At 39.2% G+C, this 23,249-nt stretch overlaps 1 protein-coding gene and 2 long non-coding RNA genes across 3 annotated transcripts; 1 reads left to right on the forward strand and 2 right to left on the reverse strand.

Annotated features, from left to right (window-relative positions):
• Window positions 1-2,210: 2,210 nt before the first annotated feature.
• LOC131020087 (glycine-rich RNA-binding protein RZ1A-like) lies at window positions 2,211-2,737 on the reverse strand. Its single transcript, XM_057948744.1, has 2 exons — window positions 2,403-2,737; window positions 2,211-2,298 (listed from the first exon to the last, which is right to left on the reverse strand). The coding sequence occupies exons 1-2, from the start codon at window positions 2,692-2,694 to the stop codon at window positions 2,273-2,275; spliced, it is 318 nt and encodes a 105-aa protein (XP_057804727.1). The 5' UTR covers window positions 2,695-2,737; the 3' UTR covers window positions 2,211-2,272.
• Window positions 2,738-9,459: 6,722 nt separating this feature from the next.
• On the reverse strand, window positions 9,460-9,971 carry LOC131020088 (uncharacterized). The gene is made up of 2 exons (XR_009100605.1): window positions 9,839-9,971; window positions 9,460-9,734 (listed from the first exon to the last, which is right to left on the reverse strand). It is a non-coding gene; the product is annotated as an uncharacterized LOC131020088 (long non-coding RNA).
• Window positions 9,972-15,547: 5,576 nt separating this feature from the next.
• On the forward strand, window positions 15,548-18,271 carry LOC131023727 (uncharacterized). Its single transcript, XR_009101511.1, has 3 exons — window positions 15,548-15,686; window positions 17,463-17,529; window positions 18,034-18,271. It is a non-coding gene; the product is annotated as an uncharacterized LOC131023727 (long non-coding RNA).
• The last annotated feature ends 4,978 nt before the right edge of the window (window positions 18,272-23,249 follow it).

Raw genomic sequence — 23,249 nt, forward strand, 5'->3', positions numbered from 1 at the left:
TAGAAATCCTTTCTTAGCATTCTGCATGCTGAACCGTGCCAAAACAGTGTCAATGTAGGATGCTTGAGACAAACTCAACATTCTCTTAGATCGGTCACGACCAATCTTTATTCCGAGAATATATGCTGCCTCTCCCAGATCCTTCATTTCAAACTGTTGGGATAACCAATCCTTAATGCCAGACAATACATTCACATTATCACTAATGAGAAGTATGTCATCCACATAGAGTATAAGGAAAACCAAACTCTCATCGATACAGACCCTATAAACGCAGCTATCGTTGACACACTGCTCAAAACCATAAGTTTTGACCACGTCATCAAAACGTTTATTCCAAGATCGTGAAGCTTGCTTAAGTCCATAAATAGACTTCTTAAGCTTCCAAACTAGATGCTCTTCACCTTTCTTGAAGAACCCTTCTGGTTGTAGCATATAGATATCTCTATCTTCTTCAAGATATCCATTCAAGAATGCGGTCTTGACATCCATTTGCCATACCTCAAGGTTCACATGGGCTGCCATGGACAAGAGAAATCGGATAGACTTAAGCATGGCTACTGGCGAAAAAGTTTCCTCAAAATCGATACCAGGTCGTTGAGTATAACCTTTCGCCATCAGTCTCGCTTTGAAGGCCGTAACCTTCCCATCCGGTCCTCTCTTGCGTTTGTATACCCATTTGCTACCAATGGCCTTTCGACCCTCAGGTAGCAAACATTTCTCGTATACATCCATGGCAGTTATGGATTCAAATTCTGAAACCATACATGCCTCCCACTCAAGAGCATCCGGATCTGCTAGTGCTTCGGAGTAAGTCCAGGGATCTTCTTCGATAAGCCCATCGTCAATTGAATCTTTAGATTTATTGACAAATGCATATCGACTGGGCAGTTTGCCCTTTGATTCCCTCTCACTTCGACGTGGCACTATTTCAGATTCGGTATCGACATTCTGTGCCTTTTCTGATGAGACCTGCGGTACTACATCTTGCACAATTGGCTGAATTGGCTGACTTGTCGTGCCAATTTCTTTGACCTCTCCGAATATAATTTTACTCTTACTTTTATGGTTATTTATGTAGTCATCTTCCAAGAATCTTGCGTTAGTGCTAATAACGACTTTTTGATCTTTAGGACAATAAAAATAACCCCCTTTCGTTCCTCTAGGATATCCTATAAACAACTTTACTTCAGTTCTAGAGCTCAACTTATCGGCATCCTTGTTCAGCACGTGTGCTGGACTGCCCCAAACCCGGATGTGGTTAAGAGAAGGCTTGCGCCCTGACCACAGCTCGGACGGGGTCTTAGCAACCGACTTAGAAGGCACTAAGTTTAGAATGTAACCAGCTGTTTCTAAGGCATATCCCCAAAACGAAATGGGTAAAGTAGCAAAACTCATCATCGATCTAACCATCTCAAGAAGAGTTCTATTTCTTCTCTCTGCCACACCATTCTGTTGGGGTGTACCCGGTGTAGTCAACTGAGATGTAATCCCAGATTCTAACAAGTATGCTCTAAACTCGTTACTGAGGTATTCGCCACCGCGGTCAGATCGCAATGACTTGATACTTTTACCTTGTCGCTTTTCTACTTCCGCCTTGAATATTTGAAACTTGTCAAAGCATTCAGACTTGTAGCGCAACAAGTAAATGTACCCGTACCTTGAGTAATCGTCAATGAAAGTGACAAAATACTCGTACCCTCCACGAGCTTGAGTGGACATAGGTCCGCACAAGTCAGAATGAACCAGTTCCAACACTTCTTTGGCCCTATACCCCTTGGCCTTGAAAGGCCGAGTCGTCATCTTTTCTTCTAGACAGGATTCGCAGACTGGGATTGGTTCTACTTGAAGAGACTCCAAGATACCATCGGAAACCAGTCTTTGGATCCTCCTTAGATTGATGTGACCCAATCGTAGGTGCCAAAGAAGAGTTTGGTTCTCTAGAGAAGAAGCTTTTCTCTTCTTTTGGTTTGTAGTCAAAGTAAAAGCAGATGAAGAATAATCAAATGGACATGTAAAAGTATAAAGAGAATCAGCCGCACTTCTAAATAAAACTTGACCATCTTTAATGAATACTGCACTGTCTTCTAAAAGAACAGAATATCCATACTTTCGTAATTGAATGGTAGAAATCAAGTTTTTCCGAAAACCCGGAACATAGAGTACATCTCTTAAAAATAAAACATGTTTATCAATTAATAAATTCACATCTCCAATTGAAACAACGGGTAAGCTTGCTTCATTTCCCATGGAGAGTGACAGCTCGCCTCCACTAAGCTCCCTTGTCCGCAGGAACCCCTGCAAGGTGTAACAAACATGGTCAGTTGCACCCGAGTCAACAACCCATTGATGGGAAGATCTCGAAACTGAGTATGTTTCCGTTACAAGAGCAGTAGAAATACCTTGAGCTTTCTTCATCATGGGACAGTCGGATTTCCAATGTCCAGTTTTCTGACACTTGAAGCACTTGCCTTTCCCTTTTGGCTTTTTAATGCCTCCGGTAGGGCCTGGCTTCTTCTTGCTCCCACCTTTTTCTTGGCCTTTCTTGCCATGGGGCCCTTTCTTCTTCCTACCTTTCGGTGGAAAACTGGGTCCTGTGGCAGTGGCCAAAGCCTGTGGACTCTTTCCCATGACCCCCTCGGCCGCTACCAACTCATTAAGCAGTTCATTTAGAGTGAACTTTTTCTTGCCCATTACGGCATTGAGTCGGAAGTTTTCGTAGGATTTGGGCAGAGTTTGGAGAACCATGTCTACCTTAATGGCATCCTCGATTCCTCCACCGAGCACGTCCAGCTCATTGAAATGATTAATCATTCCAAGCACGTGCTCGCGCACAGACGAACCTTCCGTCATCTTTGAAGACATGAGTTTCCTCATGAGTTCAAAACGGACTGATCGGTCTGATTCCCCAAAGAGCTCCTCGAGGTTCCTTATAATTGCAGCCGCAGTCTCCAACGACTGATGTTGCAGCTGCAACGCAGAAGACATAGTGGTCATAATATAAGCTTTCGTCATATTATTCGCCCTATGCCACCGCTTATGGGCCTCCCTTTGCTCTTCAGAAGACCGAGTAGTAAGGTTCGCGGGAGCAGGAGTAGTAAGCACAAACTTATACTCCTCCGCGTCTAGGACAAATCCCAGATTGCGCTTCCATTCCGAAAAATTCGGACCAGTAAGCGGCTTAGCAGATAAAACATTCAAAAGCGGGGTAATAGTCATATCTGAAATATTAAACAAACAAATGCAAATAAGAAAACACGTTATTGCATAAAGATTCGTAGCAATAATATTGTAACCTTTTGATAAAACAATATTATTGAAACCTCCGTTAGCCCAATCGAATTACACGCAAGCCACGTTCGTGTGGACGTTTACGCGCTCTTCGTTTGACCAGACACCCAGTCTTTGGTCTCATTCCATTTTCAACTTATCCTTATGAAAAAATGGGACCAATAAACGGACCTTGTCTAGACCACGCAATTTCAAGAAGGGACTCCGTTGGGGAGTTGTACTTGAAATAAACGCCTAAGCTATGACCACAGTTTAGTCAACTTTATGACTATCTTTTATTTTAACCCCTTCTAGAATAATCCATGAAAGACTAACCCGTGCAAGCCACGTTCGTGTGGACGTTTACACGAGAAGCTCCCACTATTCTCAAGGTTAAAATAATTAATTTTAATCATTTCTAGAATAATTCGCAGAAATTAATACATGCAAGTCACGATAGTGTGAACGTTTACATGCAAAAACTCCCACTTATTCACAAGATTAAAATATTTTTTAATTTAGAAGTTTAACCGACAAAAGCTGCAAATTAATAACGAGTGCAAGCCACGTTCGTGTGGACGTTTACACCAATTATCAATTTACTTTGTCTTAAACCAACTGTGGAGGTCTATATCAATTTTATTTAAAAAATTGAATTATCCGCTTAGTCTTTTACTTCAAAAAGTTTACAGGTTAAATCACGTTGACACGGAAAACTTAAGCATGCATTTCTATAACACATGTAATAAAACATGCTCGCTTGAAATTCTAAAACATGCTTAGAGAAAACGTGATAACACCTAGCATGATATACTATGCGCATTTAAAACCACAAAAAAAATATCATGCTTCTAAAAAACACCTTAACGGTGATTAAATTCCACGACATAAAAGAAACCCGAAAAAAAAAATTGTCGTCTTATCGTGGAAACCTGGAACCTGTTCTTCCCTGCCTATTTTATTACAAATGAATAAAATAAGGGAAATTAAATTCTAATCTATTACATAATAGATTTCTTCGTCTTTTGGCAAGTCTCGTCGTCCGCGAAACACTCCATCCATTAAGTAGCCCAAATTAAATAAAAGATCCCAAATTAATTAAATCAAAGAGGCTCAAATTAATTAAATAAAAGAGCCCAAATTATTAAGCTCAAATTAATTTAATTAAATAGGCCCAACTTAATTTAATTAAATAGGTCCAATATATTTAATTTAAGAGGCCCAAAAGAGAGCCCAATGGAATTAAATCATAGAAGTCCAAAAGATAGGCCCAATTCGTCAAACTGTCGCTGAACAGGTCAGCCAACTTCAACGCTCCGTTTGACCCCTCAAATGAACTCCAATCGTATTTTATGCAGAAATACGACTTCTTCGTCTTTGAAAGAGCTTTCCGTGGCCACTTGTTTCACCTCAATCGGACTTCTGTAGAGGAAGTTATAGCTGTTCTTCGGAGACTGCCAGAACTTGATTTCCTGCGAGAGGCACGGCGACACCGGCTGAATTCCGGCACCGGGCGACCAGCGGGAGCCCGGAATTTCTGTGCTTCTCCATTTTGCATTCTATCACCCTCTGTTCTTGATTTCTATTGTTCTCCAATAGATAAACCAACAAAAAAAAAATACAAATGGAAATCCTAATCTAATCACGCATAGCTTGTCGTGATTTCAAGATTACAGGCCAAGATCGACAAATCAAATAAATGATCCACGATAAGACGACGAACAATATACAAAACCTGCATATTGATATAGCAAAGTTCTACCAAGATCTAATGGTTTTACTACTCATTAATCCGATAGAGCCGAAATGTCCGGACCTTGGCTCTGATACCAATTGAAGGAACCATATTTTGATATACTGTTCGTGTGCCCACGATCCATTTCGGATATCTAACAAGTACATACAAAAACCATAATCCTACAAGGTAGTAAAAGAAGTATACCTGCGAAACGAGAAGTGATCGACTCCAGAGTTGATCTTCCGAATTGTTCCCACGGCAAGATTCAACGTTGGATGGCAACGATCTTCGAATCCTTATCTCAATCTAGAGAATTGCAAATCACCTATCTCTCTCTAACTCTTTCTCACACACTCTTTTTTTTTTTTTTCACTTGTTCTCTGCACACTTTCATGCTAAAAATATAGCAAAAGCATAGCAAAAGTGAAAAGGTAATGATGTGCATGACTAAGCACCAACTTTCATTCCTTTACCATCACTTTCGGCTAGTGATAGTTTAAACAATAGCAAAAGTTAAAGTTGGACAATCATGGTCATTTAATTATTATTTAGAATAAATAATAATGCCCATCATTATAATTAAGAGAAAGATCCTTTAGAGAATTGGTACATTGTTCTCTTGAGATTTAAGCCTATATTTGGGCCAACCGGGGATCTACTAGCTCGAATAAAGTTTGGCCTCCCAGTGCTCGATTTTCTTATTCAGCCCAGAATATAAATCGAGACACTAGTATTAATTTATTCCACTAGAAAATTAATACTGAATTACCTCTTTATTCTTTAGGTGAGTCGGGGCTAGTATTAGACTTAATTAATCTCCGTGTTTAAGATATCGAATATCCATTAATTAATTAATTCCTCTGACGGTCAATTAATTAATTAATTAGTCGTTTAATTATAAACGACATCTCGAGTGCTACCACTTAAACTTATTATCGTATCGGAACTAATTCCACCTGCAGAGTTTAATACGATAAACTTATTAAGTTCCTCAAGAGGATATTATCATCCTGTTATCAGCAGGACACGGATCCTTATTGCAATATAATCGCATATCAAATAATAATTGTTATCACTCAAAGTATCGAGTATCTTGAACTTCAACAGAGTTCTCACCCATGATAAATCAAAGTAATAATCAATTAATTATTTACACCGATTAATTCAATTAAGGTTAAATTATTTAAGTCACCGAGATCTTGATTCTTAATTAGTCAGAATATAAGAATTCATCTCACTGTGATCCTGTTCAATACACGAAGGTACTAGCATAAATAAATAGCCAAGACAAACTATTTATCCATTTATGCTACAATCTAAACCAGCAACTCGTCCATAGTTGCCTCGATTGTGAACTCAATTTATATCTCAACTTTTTCCAATTATATGATCTTCTGTGATCTACAACACACCATATAATCTATAGTATGAGATAAATTGGACTATAATAGGATTATGCAATAACAATAATTCAGATAGGAAAATAGTAGTGAATAAGGTATCAATATATACAAGCATAAAAGTGTTGCTTTAAGTATATAACCCTTCAATTCTCCCACTTATACTAAAGCAGACTTTTAGTATACAACGTGACTAATAAACTGATAATATCCTAGCTATCCACTCACTTGTAAATCTCTATTACAAATTCTCCCACTTATACTAAAGTTTAGTTTAGTATCGGGAGGTCACGAACTCCAAGGTCTTCAACATGCTTGTTGAACACCGCACCAGGAAGACTCTTCGTGAAAGGATCAGCAAGATTATCAACACCCGCAATATGTAGTAATGCAACATCACCATGCTTGACCACTAACCGAATGTAATGATACTTGCCATCAATGTGTTTCATGGATTGATGACATCTTGAATCCTTGGTATTCATAATAGCAGCCTCATTATCACAATAAATTGTAATACATTTAGGCAAGCTAGGAATCACATCAATCTCAGCTAGAAAGTTCCTGAGCCATACAGCCTCTTTAGCAGCTTCACAAGCAGCTACATACTCGGCTTCCATGGTGGATAGTGAATTGCATTTCTGCTTTACACTTCTCCACACAATGGCTCCACCTCCAAACATAAACACATAGCCAGTAGTAGACCGCCTCTTGTCCTTATCACCTTGATAATCGGCGTCTACATACCCTACTGGTGTCAGATCATGAGACTGGTAAACTAGCGCATACTCCTTAGTCCGTTTAAGATACTTGAGTATGTGCTTTACAGCAGTCCAATGAGCTTGACCTGGATTCGCTTGATATCTAGCCACAATGCCAACGGCAAAACAGATATCAGGCCTGGTACACTGCATCGCATACATGAGACTTCCTACAGCCGAAGCATAAGGAACTGTCTTCATGCTCGCTATTTGCTCAGGTGTTGTGGGACGCAAAGCTTTAGATAGCGGAACACCATGTCTGAAAGGTAGAAAACCTTTCTTAGCATTCTGCATGCTGAACCGTGCCAAAACAGTGTCAATGTAGGATGCTTGAGACAAACTGAACATTCTCTTAGATCGGTCACGACCAATCTTTATTCCGAGAATATATGCTGCCTCTCCCAGATCCTTCATTTCAAACTGTTGGGATAACCAATCCTTAATGCCAGACAATACATTCACATTATCACTAATGAGAAGTATGTCATCCACATAGAGTATAAGGAAAACCAAACTCCCATCGATACAGACCCTATAAACGCAGCTATCGTTGACACACTGCTCAAAACCATAAGTTTTGACCACGTCATCAAAACGTTTATTCCAAGATCATGAAGCTTGCTTAAGTCCATAAATAGACTTCTTAAGCTTCCAAACTAGATGCTCTTCACCTTTCTTGATGAACCCTTCTGGTTGTAACATATAGATATCTCTATCTTCTTCAAGATACCCATTCAAGAATGCGGTCTTGACATCCATTTGCCATACCTCAAGGTTCATATGGGCTGCCATGGACAAGAGAAATCGGATAGACTTAAGCATGGCTACTGGCGAAAAAGTTTCCTCAAAATCGATACCAGGTCGTTGAGTATAATCTTTCGCCACCAGTCTCGCTTTGAAGGCCGTAACCTTCCCATCCGGTCCTCTCTTGCGTTTGTATACCCATTTGCTACCAATGGCCTTTCGACCCTCAGGTAGCAAACATTTCTCGTATACATCCATGGCAGTTATGGATTCAAATTCTGAAACCATACATGCCTCCCACTCAAGAGCATCCGGATCTGCTAGTGCTTCGGAGTAAGTCCAGGGATCTTCTTCGATAAGCCCATCGTCAATTGAATCTTTAGATTTATTGACAAATGCATATCGACTGGGCAGTTTGCCCTTTGATTCCCTCTCACTTCGACGTGGCACTATTTCAGATTCGGTATCGACATTCTGTGCTTTTTCTGATGAGACCTGCGGTACTACATCTTGCACAATTGGCTAAATTGGCTGACTTGTCGTGCCAATTTCTTTGACCTCTCCGAATATAATTTTACTCTTACTTTTATGGTTATTTATGTAGTCCTCTTCCAAGAATCTTGCGTTAGTGCTAATAATGACTTTTTGATCTTTAGGACAATAAAAATAACCCCCTTTCGTTCCTCTAGGATATCCTATAAACAACTTTACTTCAGTTCTAGAGCGCAACTTATCGGCATCCTTGTTCAGCACGTGTGCTGGACTGCCCCAAACCCGGATGTGGTTAAGAGAAGGCTTGCGCCCTGACCACAGCTCGGACGGGGTCTTAGCAACCGACTTAGAAGGCACTAAGTTTAGAATGTAACCAGCTGTTTCTAAGGCATATCCCCAAAACGAAATGGGTAAAGTAGCAAAACTCATCATCGATCTAACCATCTCAAGAAGAGTTCTATTTCTTCTCTCTGCCACACCATTCTGTTGGGGTGTACCCGGTGTAGTCAACTGAGATGTAATCCCAGATTCTAACAAGTATGCTCTAAACTCGTTACTGAGGTATTCGCCACCGCGGTCAGATCGCAATGACTTGATACTTTTACCTTGTCGCTTTTCTACTTCCGCCTTGAATATTTGAAACTTGTCAAAGCATTCAGACTTGTAGCGCAACAAGTAAATGTACCCGTACCTTGAGTAATCGTCAATGAAAGTGACAAAATACTCGTACCCTCCACGAGCTTGAGTGGACATAGGTCCGCACAAGTCAGAATGAACCAGTTCCAACACTTCTTTGGCCCTATACCCCTTGGCCTTGAAAGGCCGAGTCGTCATCTTTCCTTCTAGACAAGATTCGCAGACTGGGATTGGTTATACTTGAAGAGACTCCAAGATACCATCGGAAACCAGTCTTTGGATCCTCCTTAGATTGATGTGACCCAATCGTAGGTGCCAAAGAAGAGTTTGGTTCTCTAGAGAAGAAGCTTTTCTCTTCTTTTGGTTTGTAGTCAAAGTAAAAGCAGATGAAGAATAATCAAATGGACATGTAAAAGTATAAAGAGAATCAGCCGCACTTCTAAATAAAACTTGACCATCTTTAATGAATACTGCACTGTCTTCTAAAAGAACAGAATATCCATACTTTCGTAATTGAATGGTAGAAATCAAGTTTTTCCGAAAACCCGGAACATAGAGTACATCTCTTAAAAACAAAACATGTTTATCAATTAATAAATTCACATCTCCAATTGAAACAACGGGTAAGCTTGCTTCATTTCCCATGGAGAGTGACAGCTCGCCTCCACTAAGCTCCCTTGTCCGCAGGAACCCCTGCAAGGTGTAACAAACATGGTCAGTTGCACCCGAGTCAACAACCCATTGATGGGAAGATCTCGAAACTGAGTATGTTTCCGTTACAAGAGCAGTAGAAATACCTTGAGCTTTCTTCATCATGGGACAGTCGGATTTCCAATGTCCAGTTTTCTGACACTTGAAGCACTTGCCTTTCCCTTTTGGCTTTTTAATGCCTCCGGTAGGGCCTGGCTTCTTCTTGCTCCCACCTTTTTCTTGGCTTTTCTTGCCATGGGGCCCTTTCTTCTTCCTACCTTTCGGTGGAAAACTGGGTCCTGTGGCAGTGGCCAAAGCCTGTGGACTCTTTCCCATGACCCCCTCGGCCGCTACCAACTCATTAAGCAGTTCATTTAGAGTGAACTTTTTCTTGCCCATTACGGCATTGAGTCGGAAGTTTTCGTAGGATTTGGGCAGAGTGTGGAGAACCATGTCTACCTTAATGGCATCCTCGATTCCTCCACCGAGCACGTCCAGCTCATTGAAATGATTAATCATTCCAAGCACGTGCTCGCGCACAGACGAACCTTCCGTCATCTTTGAAGACATGAGTTTCCTCATGAGTTCAAAACGGACTGATCGGTCTGATTCCCCAAAGAGCTCCTCGAGGTTCCTTATAATTGCAGCCGCAGTCTCCAACGACTGATGTTGCAGCTGCAACGCAGAAGACATAGTGGTCATAATATAAGCTTTCGTCATATTATTCGCCCTATGCCACCGCTTATGGGCCTCCCTTTGCTCTTCAGAAGACCGAGTAGTAAGGTTCGCGGGAGCAGGAGTAGTAAGCACAAACTTATACTCCTCCACGTCTAGGACAAATCCCAGATTGGTAAGCTTTGGCTTGAACTTATCCATCTTTTTCCATGATTTAACCTGCAATTACTGAAACAACAATACCAATTTTCAGCTCAATTCATTCAACTCAACAACAACAAACCAACAAGATACTCAAGGTATTAATTCTATACCAAATATCCATTTGAGTTCACATACATACACCATTGTATCCATTATGCAGCGGCGCATTTCAGTTCATTGCTAAACATTGTAGACATTTCAGTTCGCTCCATTTCAGTTCGCATGATCAGTATCTTATGATAAAAAAAAAAAAAAACCATTGTAGACATAATGGACTTAGCAAGCTGCATTCTTTATAGTACAAACACCAACTACATCATGATTCATCCATTGCTACTTCACGCCCTTGAACTTAGCAGAATCACCAAATATGCTTTCAAGAGCAAGTGACAGTTTATATGTAGTTTTAAACCGCGTTTTAAACGAGCATTAGGTGTAAACAAAACGAGAAATATTGCACCTTATTTTAATCCTTTATGAATCGACAAAAAGAAGAATGACTAGAGAACTTAGCTTAAGAAAGGGGTGACTGCCCTATTCAGCCGAGACGAGACGAAGATTTTGACAATAGCTCTTGCTGCCGATCGGAGTCAAAATGGTAGCAGAGGTTAGCGGCGGTGCTCGCCGATTCTGGAGTGCAGCGGCACGGCGAAGCCGAAGATTCCAGTAGCAGCGGCGAAGGGGCTGAGTGGTTCTTGATTCAGAGAGAGCAGTGGGTGGACGGCGGCTGGACGCGGGATTGTCCAACTTTCACTTTTGCTATTGTTTAAACTATCACTAGCCGAAAGTGATGGTAAAGGAATGAAAGTTGGTGCTTAGTCATGCACATCATTACCTTTTCACTTTTGCTATGCTTTTGCTATATTTTTAGCATGAAAGTGTGCAGAGAACAAGTGAAAAAAAAAAAAAAAAAAAAAAGAGTGTGTGAGAAAGAGTTAGAGAGAGATAGGTGATTTGCAATTCTCTAGATTGAGATAAGGATTCGAAGATCGTTGCCATCCAACGTTGAATCTTGCCGTGGGAACAATTAATTTTCTAGTGGAATAAATTAATACTAGTGTCTCGATTTATATTCTGGGCTGAATAAGAAAATCGAGCACTGGGAGGCCAAACTTTATTCGAGCTAGTAGATCCCCGGTTGGCCCAAATATAGGCTTAAATCTCAAGAGAACAATGTACCAATTCTCTAAAGGATCTTTCTCTTAATTATAATGATGGGCATTATTATTTATTCTAAATAATAATTAAATGACCATGATTGTCCAACTTTCACTTTTGCTATTGTTTAAACTATCACTAGCCGAAAGTGATGGTAAAGGAATGAAAGTTGGTGCTTAGTCATGCACATCATTACCTTTTCACTTTTGCTATGCTTTCGCTATATTTTTAGCATGAAAGTGTGCAGAGAACAAGTGAAAAAAAAAAAAGAGTGTGTGAGAAAGAGTTAGAGAGAGATAGGTGATTTGCAATTCTCTAGATTGAGATAAGGATTCGAAGATCGTTGCCATCCAACGTTGAATCTTGCCGTGGGAACAATTCGGAAGATCAACTCTGGAGTCGATCACTTTTGATATACGGTTCAGGTTGAGCAGCTGATGGAATGGAATGATGTTGAGCGGGTGTTCCTTTGACATTTCAAGAAATGTAACCTTGAGTATACATCTTCATATGTATATCTCACACGTTTTCCGCTGCAAAACACTTTGATTAGGATAGCTCTATGTTATGAAGTTGTTATACGTGTTATTGGGTAACCCACCTTAATCAGTTCTCATTTATGTGTATGTTTTATAAGTATCCAAATAATCATATATGATCCTAGCATTTTATCTATGAGTGACATTTCCATATACTTTAATGTTAAGTAATTGTCCATTTCCATTTCTTATTGTTCACCCCAAGTCATAACCCCTGTTAACCCGTCATTGGGATAGTGGGATGTGACAGAGATTTCAGCATCCTAAACTGCACATTTAGAAATACATGCAAGGCTGAGTATAAAAATACTCAGTGGGCATAGCCGAAAATACATTCATGCATAACATATATATAAATTGAACTGCCATAACAGTAACACACAGGGGTTTTCTTGAAAGACCTGCGCTTACTAAAACATTTCTTTCATTTTCATAAAGTCGATCGGCCGATCATTTTCCTTCATATGATCCATATCTGTTCCTTTCTATCACGCGCCGGGAAGGAGGCCTCCTTACCACGGACGCCAAGACCGGTCGCAAGCGACTCGCGGTCTCCATAAGTGTACACGTTAACCCTAGCTAGCGACCTTTGTCTAGCATAGGATCCCAATTGGATTTCCTTTAAAGTTGGCGAACCAACACAGATAGGATACATATAAAAACATAAACATTTTTGGCAGTCAATCATTTCATTTCATAAACATTTCATTTTCATTTCATAAGAGTCATTTATCATTTGGGCATAATAATAAACTGAAATTAACAGTTAAAATCATCTCATGCATATATTCGTATAAGAGGCCTACGACACGCAGGGGATCTCTATATACGTATAGTAAAAGTAATGCCCACCTGGATAGGCAAAGCCTGAAGATCATAATCACATAAACTCGTCTTGGGAAAGCAGCGCTAATCCCCTTGGTTCATAAAGCCTACAAGAAATTCTATTCTTAATAGGTCTCGTGAAGCTAACTTAAGTCATGGTGTAGTGCTTAACATTCTATTATTCACTTAGCCGGGTTTTCAAAATTTAATGAATAAATAATTAAAAACATTTCTCTTGAGTTAAGAACACCAACAATATTCTTACTCGACTTTCTTTAATAATTGGAATTATAATTATAACCAATTAAATATTTTTATTGTAAAATAAATGCAATTTCATGTCATGCTTAACATATAATAAGTAATTTACTTAAAATATGCACATAATAATAATATAATATTATTATGCAAATAATTCTTTAAAATAATTAATCAAACTAATATGATAGTCTAATTAAATAAAATGGTAGAGTCCCTTAAATGAAAATCTGCACAGCCCAAGTTAATTAAACAATAATAGGGCCCATCTTTTAAATAACTGAATTAAGGCCCAACATTTTTTTTTAAATAAAAAGGGCCCAAGTGATAAATAAATTAAAAACCCTACTGATAAATAAATTAAAAACCGGCCCACACAGAAGCCCAACAGCCCAACTAACTCGGCCCAAAACTCAAAACCTAGCCCAACACCTTCTTTTCTTCTTCTTCACCCCACGCTGACTCCACCTTCACTCTCAAATCTCTCTCTCACGGTTCCTCAATCCATCTCACTCTCTCTCTCACTTTTCACGCCAGAAATCCGCCGCCACCAGAGCTCGCCGGAGCAACGGCGACAGCCACTCACCCCTCGGTTCTCACCTCTGGACTCGACACACACACGGTGATGACCGCACACAGCCGCCGCACCCTCATTTTTCTCTCCGTCCGTGGCCGAGCGACAGCGGCAGAGCCGCCGGGCCCTGGCCTCCCTCTCTAAAACTCCCGGCGATAGCAACCCGTGTCTGCCGTCGTTCCCGCTCAAGCCCTCAGCAACCCCGAGGTCCCTAATCGGCCGCCTCTACTTCTCCCTCTTCCTCTGAACAGGACAACGGCGGAGTCGCCGACCTAGCCTCCCTGGAACCATCGACCCATCCTTCCGGCGACAGCAGCCGAGCTGCCATCTCCAGCACCCTCCTCGAATCTCCGACTGCCGCCGCCCGGAGATCAGGCGACGTCGCCTCCTCTCGCTCTCAGTTCATCTCTCTCTACCCTCTGCTCACTCCGACCGGAGGATAACAGTGGCGCCAAGCAACCGCCTCCGCCTCCCTGACTCCGACTGACAGCAGCAGTCCGTATACCGCCGGCCGCTTCTCGTTCAGCCAACCAGACACACACACCAAAATCATAGTTTCCCCTATTTCTTTCTTTCTTAACAGTGAAAGTCGAGTTCTTGAAATCAACCGAGCTTTTATTTAAAAGCATAAACATATATAATATTTATGTACGTTGTTCTTATTGAAATACACACACATACAGATTGCATACTTAGTGATTCTAAGTTTGGTTGTTTGCAAAGCATGAGTTTTTGATTTGCTAGCAAAATAGCTATGTATGCGTTTCCATCTCTATTCATCTGTATATCGAGATGTTGCTAAACTGGTTTTGATAATTTGGGAAAAATCTGAAGTTCTAAAGAAAATGCTGTAATATAATCGTTTCAAGGAGGAGTAGAAACCTGATAAATTATTCGGATGACTGTTGTGCTGCAACTGAGCTTTTCTCACGAGAGAGAAGGTTGTAATTTGTTAAAGATGGAGTGGAATACTAACATGAAATGGTTTCAGTAGTGCTTGAATAGGTAGATGAGTGTTTTGATATTTTAATTAAAGGGGCATAGTTGGTGGAGAGTAGTGGGTGTGTGTTAGGTGAGGGAGAGAAGTAGGTGGGAATAAAATAAAAAGTCTTCCGGGTTGTACTATGAAAACTGTAATAATCGTTCAGTGTTCGCTTAAATAAATAGTTCGTGAAAATATTTGAAAGCTAAATTAAATAAATATGCAATGCATATAAATTCAATAACTAAATTTACAAATGTTTTTGTAAATCATATTTATTTTTGTTGGAATTAAAAATAAATTCATTTTCTTTATATCCGGCGTGAATCATCTTACTTCTAAATTTCGAAAATAAATTCTAAATTTAACTCAGGGAAACGGGGTATTACATTGAGTGTAATGAAAGTGAGTAGGAGTTAAGAGGGCGAGTAACGAAGAATATGGGTAGTTAGTCGTTAAAACGAGACGAAACGAGATATTTAACGACTAAGTGGGATAATATACTATCTACCCTACCCTAACCACTCCACCAACCACCCAACCCCACCCACTCACACTTTATTTGGCTAATTTTCAGCCCACAAACACTCCACTCACGCAGCACACACACAAACACACTCAACACACACTAAACACACACTTCACGCCATTTCCATTGACGCTTGGTGTTCGAGCTTTCAAGCTCCGATTTGAGTGCCGAGACGAGCCCCGATCATCTTTTCGATCACGTATCTAAGTAGGTAAGATCTCTACCTACGTTTTGATGGTTTTCTTTTCGATTTTCGTCGACGTCGAAAAAAACGTCGATTCTCGACTTTATTTTGAAACGATGTCGGATCGTCGTGAAATTTTAGTATGTTGTTCTTGGGTAGATGTTGAGCATGTTTAATGAAGGGAGTAAGAACGGAACGAACCGTAGCTATGAAACCCATGAGGGCAGCTCCGTTTTTCACATATTAGCTTGTCTTTCGATTTTGTTTGATGGAATTGATTGGGTTTATGAATGTTTATATACTGGAAGCATGCTAATTGATTTACAATTTATGGTTGATAATTGTTGAATGGATGATAATTGTTGAACGAAATTAAAACTGGAATTCTGTCAAAATTTTACAGCAGTTTCAAGCTTATATTTCGATGAGTTTTCATTGCTTGATGGCTCTGAAATTTTAGTATGTTTATCTATGATATATGTATTTCGTCGCTGCAAAATTTCATGTCTTTTGGATGATGTTTGCTATTTTAATGATATTTTGAAAAATCCTTGACAGAATCTGTCAACTGTTGGTAGACTTCACAAAAACGTTTATATCTATTAATCCATGAAGGATTTTGCATCACCGTTTTTTTTTAAACGAAACTAGACTTCAATACCTTTCTAAAAACATAAGATTTCGATTTTTATGACCTCTGAAACAGAGCAGTTTATTATTTCAAAAATGCCATGTTCTGCTGTCATATTTTTCCAACTGTAAAAGTGTATGAGTTTCATTGTTTATTTGGCAGATCATATGAACGTTTTCTCTTGTAAAATTTTAACCAAATCTTCAAGGATACCTTTAGTTTTGGCTGATTAAATTTGATGAAATTTTATTAAGGTTTGCCTTGGTTTCTTATGGCCTAAACAAAATTGGCAGAAACTGTCAATCTTTGACAGCCTGCACTAAAAGAGCAATATCTCCAAAAACCTTTAACCTTTTTGGTTAACTACCATTTTTAGAGTGAACTACACTTCATGAAGTTTTTGAGATCAATTGGTATGAGAGTTTATGATGATTGAGTTGGTTGTTATGAATTTTTAAAGATGACACAAAAACAGCAAAACTTTCTAGATAACAACTTGATTATATTTGTTTTGATGGATGATACGATATGACTAAATGGTGTGAGTTGTGAGAGTTTTGATTTACGCACATACGTGTTGGTATCTGACACTCGAACAATTGGCTTCGAGTATAAATGATAGTTTACTGATAAAGAGTTTTGATGATTTTGAATTGTTTGGTTGCGTTGAAAAGATGTCAAGATGTTAAGTTTTGAGTCGAGAGACGAGTTCACGTAGTGAGATTCACGCGTTGAAATCTCGTGGCTGACATTATATATGAATAGGTCATGCCGAAATTTTTAATGAATACTTTGATATATTATCAAATAATCATTATAATTTCTAAGTGAAATTAGGATTTGAGCATAGTCAATTCTTGTTGACACGTGATTCAAATACATGCCTAATGGAAAGTTTAATTTTCTAATTGGTTAATTAGATGAGATGAGAGTGAATAGATCTACTAAGAAAGTGGACTTTTCGATGTGTTAAATATTTCTTTTTAATTGAAGCGCTGCTAATTATAACATAAGGATGTTATAATTAATGAGTAATAACGAGAGATAATAATTGTTATTGATTAACAATCAAGAGAGATGAACATTAGAGATACTAATGTTTCATAAAAGAGATTAGATTATTAATCGAGGTTTCTTTTATAACTTCTCATCAATTCTTCATAACGATGAAGGTCCTTTTGGGAAGTAATGACTTGAGGGAGAGAGTGACGTTACTCATTGATACAGAGACACAACGAGGTGGGCATTACTTTCATATATATCAAATGAGTTTAAATATTACGTTCAAGCAAGTTATTTCATGACTAAATTAATTGAAGTTATTTCAAATATTGTCTTGCCATAAAATATTTAAATTTCAGTATGATATCTATCTAATGTGACTTTTATCATGTAATCGAATTCGGGTCTTGAGCAGTTGATAGCTATCCTGCCAGGGCTAGTGTACACCAGTGGCCGTGAGTCATCTAGCGGGTTGGCCGGTCAAGTGACCGTGAGAGGTGGCCACCTCTCCGGCACAAAGTTCCAGATATGATAGATTACAAGAGAACTTAGACTGCAGTCGAACTTTAAGAATCACAAATGAATTTAGTAAGCTTGGGCCTTTTAGCGAAAAACTCTCTTGCTGTACTGTTTATTATGGCATGACAATTTACAGTTTTGAAGCATGTATTTTATACTTAGGCATACGTGCTCACTGAGTACTTTTGTACTCAAGCCCTGCATATATTTCTAAATGTGCAGGTTGAGCAGCTGCCGATGGTGATGAAGTGACGAGCAGGATTCTTTTGTCTTATTATGTATTAATGAACTCTAGGGTTACATGTCTTCATACATGTAATCAGAACCTTATTCCGCTGCGTACTCAGAAGTTTTATGTTTATTTGGCTAAGTCAGAGATATCTGAACTTACTAGTTATTTGAGTCTATACGACTAAACTTCTGTTATATTATAAATATTCCTTTTGTTAAATGATGAAATGTGATCCTTACCTAATTAAGGATAATTAAGCCGGGGAAACCGTGACTAATAGAGGGAGATTAGAAGCGGGGTAGAAAGGGGAATAATCAAACAAGAAAGGATCACATTTCATCATTTAACAAAAGGAATATTTATAATATAACAGAAGTTTAGTCGTATAGACTCAAATAACTAGTAAGTTCAGATATCTCTGACTTAGCCAAATAAACATAAAACTTCTGAGTACGCAGCGGAATAAGGTTCTGATTACATGTATGAAGACATGTAACCCTAGAGTTCATTAATACATAATAAGACAAAAGAATCCTGCTCGTCACTTCATCACCATCGGCAGCTGCTCAACCTGCACATTTAGAAATATATGCAGGGCTTGAGTACAAAAGTACTCAGTGGGCACGTATGCCTAAGTATAAAATACATGCTTCAAAACTGTAAATTGTCATGCCATAATAAACAGTACAGCAAGGGAGTTTTTCGCTAAAAGGCCCAAGCTTACTAAATTCATTTGTGATTCTTAAAGTTCGACTGCAGTCTAAGTTCTCTTGTAATCTATCATATCTGGAACTTTGTGCCGGAGAGGTGGCCACCTCTCACGGTCACTTGACCGGCCAACCCGCTAGATGACTCACGGCCACTGGTGTACACTAGCCCTGGTAGGATAGCTATCAACTGCTCAAGACCCGAATTCGATTACATGATAAAAGTCACATCAGATAGATATCATACTGAAATTTAAATATTTTATGGCAAGACAATATTTGAAATAACTTCAATTAATTTATTCATGAAATAACTTGCTTGAACGTAATATTTAAACTCATTTGATAAATATATGAAAGTAATGCCCACCTGATAGCAAAGCTTTGCTACAGATTAATGACTCCTTGACGAGCTCTTATTCTTGCGCTCGACCTTTAATCCGAGAAAATAACGTAAGACTTTAAATCGAGGGAAAATTCTCAATTATTGAGAATACAGAATTAATGATGCATGATTCTTATGCTTGAATTATTATTCTGAAATAATAATTAGGGAATTTCTATTGTTAATCCAGGCTATCGGATTTAAACAAAAGCTAAGTCTCGTCTCATGAAGCCGGATAATTAACAAAAATTAATCCGTTCTCTTAGGGTGTTCTAATCCGTCAATTAAATAAACCCCGCTCCTCGTAATCAATAGAAAATAAATAAATACTTCAACTTATTCGCTTTATAACCTCATAATTAATCGGGCTTAATAAATAGGATCAAGTAATGTTATAAGATTAAATGAATAAAAAGGCTCAACATAAGGCAGCCTAATAATTAATTAAGTAGAAGTGGGCTTGAATAATTAACATGAGAGGCCCAATTGAAATAATTCATCGGCTCAAGTAATTAAATAAATCTTGGTCCAATAAATAAATAATTTGATTAGCTGGGCTCAATTAAATAAATCAAACGAGGCCCAACGAAATAATATAACAAAGGCCCAATGAATTAAACTAAAGCCCAATTTGAATAAATAACAAAGGCTCAATAAATTAAAATAAAGCCCAATTAAAATAAAATGCAGTTGGGCTTTCATTAGTAAACTCGGCCCAAAGAGAAACAATAAAGGCCCACATGAAAATAAATACAACAAGGCCCAAAGAAAATAAATAAGAGGTAAAATTTTCGGCCCAATTATTAAAATAAATATAGCCCAAAAATTTGGCCCAATTCAATTAAATAGAAGCCCAAATTAAAAGAAGAGCCCATCTCATTAACACTCGGTTCTCTCTCCCCCCAAAACCAATCTCGCCTTTCTCTTTATTCCAACACAGTCGAGCTCTCTCCCTCTTTCTCAAGGTCGACGCTCCCTTCCTCAAAATGGCGCTCGATCGGCCCTCCTTCTCCGGTCGGCGTCGACTACCGACGTGCCTAGGTCCGGTGCCTCCCTTTCCTTTTTGGTTCACCGAGCACAACCCTCAAACAGACCTCTCTCACTCTCTCGATTTCTGGAATTGCGGAACATGAAGGCGAGCTTCTTCGCCTGAATCCGTTGTCGTCGTCTCTGTAATTCCGGCGAGCGGCGGTCGAACCTCTTCCCTCACGTCCATCTCTGCCTTCTTCGCTCTTCCTCTCTCAAGATCTGTTCGTCTTGGCTCAACCGAATAGGCAGCCGGTCTTATTCATAAAGCTAAGTTCTCTAGTCTCGTTTGTTTCTATTACGCGAGTGTTGACGAGTATGCAAACTGAATATTGAAACATCAATGTTGGGACTAGGTCTGTGTTCGATTAAGAGCTAAGGTGTTCTCTTTCTTTTTGTCTGTGAAGCAATACTGATTCTATGGGATTTCACATGAATGAACTGATCATGCTCTGGTACGAATGCTTGATAGAATAGATATTCGAGATAGAATTAATACCTTGAGTATCTTGTTGGTTTGTTGTTGTTGAGTTGAATGAATTGAGCTCCTTTGAAGTTGGCAGAAATTTTACAACTCTATCTCCTTCAATTTTTCTGGTTCTGGTGTTAAAGAAATGAGTGAAGATTATAATGTTGGCTGATACATTGGTTGACGTTGCTTGATTGATGATAATGGTGGAGATGATTGTGGTTTAAAGAAAATGGAAACAAAGTTTAGTGGGAAGATTGATGATAATGGTGATAGTGAAAAAGTGGAGTTAGTGGCAAAATGAAGTGGAGTTGGTGGTTTAAAGAAGTGGGGGACAAAGGGTGGTGGGAAGAAAAAGAAAGAAAAAAAAATGTAGAGGAGGATTAATGATGTATTATCTATGTCTCGGTGATTCTGTAACTGTAATAAAATACTGGCTTCGATTCTGTTTGATACTGTATTTTTACATAAATATCGATTTCGACATGTGATATCTCTCTAAAATCGATAAGTTATAAAATGAATCTAAATTAAATCCGTAGATTTAATTCGTTTGTTGTTCTAATATTCAAATTAAATCCGCAGATTTAATTAACTCACGAGTCGGAAATAATCCACGACTTAAGTGAAAAAAATCTAGTTCCATCTCGTTTAAAATAAATAATGTGACTTTGCTAAGTCAGTTTTAACTCTGAAATAATATCATTGACTGCTTTAACAATATAAATTCAGAATCATAAGCTGAATTCATATAAGGATAATATCCGTTTTCATTCACTGATGAACAAAAATAAACACTCATTACTGAATTTAAAATATATAAAAGAGCGGGTCACTACATACTACCCCTCTTAACAAAATTTCGTCCCGAAATTTGCATATTTCTTCTAAAACAGTTCGGGATATTTCTCCTTCATTTTGTCTTCAAGCTCCCACGTGGCTTCCTCTTGTCCGTGGTGTCTCCATAAGACTTTCACTGATGTGATTGCCTTATTCCTGAGTTGTTGTATTTTTCGATCTAGAATGACCTCTGGTCTCTCTTCATAGCTCAAGTCTGGGCAAAGGATCATCTCTTCTTGGTGGATTATGTGCTTTGGATCGAAAACGTATTTTCTGAGTTGTGATACGTGGAAAACATTGTGAACGTTTCCAAAGCTTGGCGGTAACGCCAACCTATAGGCTACTGGGCCTATTCTCTCCAAAATCTCATAAGGTCCTACGAATCGGGGCCTAAGTTTTCCCTTGACACCAAACCTAGTTATCCCCTTGGTAGGAGATACCTTTAGGAAGACCTTGTCTCCTATTTCAAACTGTAATTCGGTTCGGCGTGCATCAGCGTAAGATTTCTGTCTATCTTGCGCCTCCTTTATTCGCCCTCTTATTTGGCGGACTATCTCAACCATCTCATTGACCATGTCTGGTCCTAAAACTTTTCTCTCACCCACTTCATCCCAATAAAGCGGTGATCTACATTTTCTTCCATATAATGCCTCATATGGTGCCATATCGATAGTCGCCTGGTAACTGTTATTATAGGCAAATTCAATCAACGGCAGCACTGCTTCCCAACTTCCACCCCTGTCTAACACCACTGTTCTCAACATATCTTCGAGGGTCTGAATTGTCCTTTCAGACTGCCCATCTGTCTGCGGGTGGAAGGCGGTGCTGAAATTTAACCTCGTGCCTAACTCTTTCTGTAAGCTTGTCCAAAATCTAGATGTGAATTTTGAGTCTCGGTCTGAAGTGATTGACACGGGTACACCGTGTAAGCGTACAATCTCTCGAACATACAACTTAGCTAACTTGTCTGACCCATGTGTGATCGGTATTGGTATAAAATGAGCACATTTTGTAAGTCGATCCACTATTACCCAAATGGCAGTGTTTCCTTTCTTTGTTTTGGGCAAACTGGTCACAAAATCTATTGCTATGTGCTCCCACTTCCATTCTGGGATTTCCAACGGTTGTAGTTTTCCATATGGCCTTTGGTGTAAGGCCTTCACCTGTTGGCATGCCAGGCATTTCTCCACTAATGACGCTATGTCTCTCTTCATGCCTTCCCACCAAAAGTGTTTCTTTAGGTCCTGATACATCTTAGTACTCCCTGGGTGGGCAGTATAAGGGGTATCGTGAGCCTCACTCATGATTTGATCCTTAAGCTCATCATCGTGGGGAATGCATATTCTTCCCTCAAAGAGGATAGCATTATCTGCTGCTTCTTGATAATTCTTGACTCCTCCTTTCCTTACTGCTTCCCGTAGTTTCTCAAGCTAGGTATTGTTGCAACAACGCTTGCTATCGTCCCTGGTGGTTTAACCACTGCCTCTCGCAGGAAATCAAGTTCTGGCAGTCTCCGAAGAACAGCTATAACTTCCTCTACAGAAGTCCGATTGAGGTGAAACAAGTGGCCACGGAAAGCTCTTTCAAAGACGAAGAAGTCGTATTTCTACATAAAATACGATTGGAGTTCGTTTGAGGGGTCAAACGGAGCGTTGAAGTTGGCTGACCTGTTCAGCGACAGTTTGACGAATTGGGCCTATCTTTTGGACTTCTATGATTTAATTCCATTGGGCTCTCTTTTGGGCCTCTTAAATTAAATATATTGGACCTATTTAATTA

This window comes from Salvia miltiorrhiza, chromosome 4 (assembly GCF_028751815.1).
Source record: "Salvia miltiorrhiza cultivar Shanhuang (shh) chromosome 4, IMPLAD_Smil_shh, whole genome shotgun sequence".
NCBI lineage: Eukaryota > Viridiplantae > Streptophyta > Magnoliopsida > Lamiales > Lamiaceae > Salvia > Salvia miltiorrhiza.

What these genes read in the sequence shown, in the direction of transcription:
- LOC131020087 (XM_057948744.1), bottom strand. Translation starts at nt 2,694, where the DNA reads ATGGGCAAGAAAAAGTTCACTCTAAATGAACTGCTTAATGAGTTGGTA. An exon ending in CATGATGAAGAAAGCTCAAG is followed by an intron (nt 2,299 to 2,402) that starts GTATTTCTACTG and finishes TACACCTTGCAG; the next exon opens with GGGTTCCTGCGGACAAGGGA.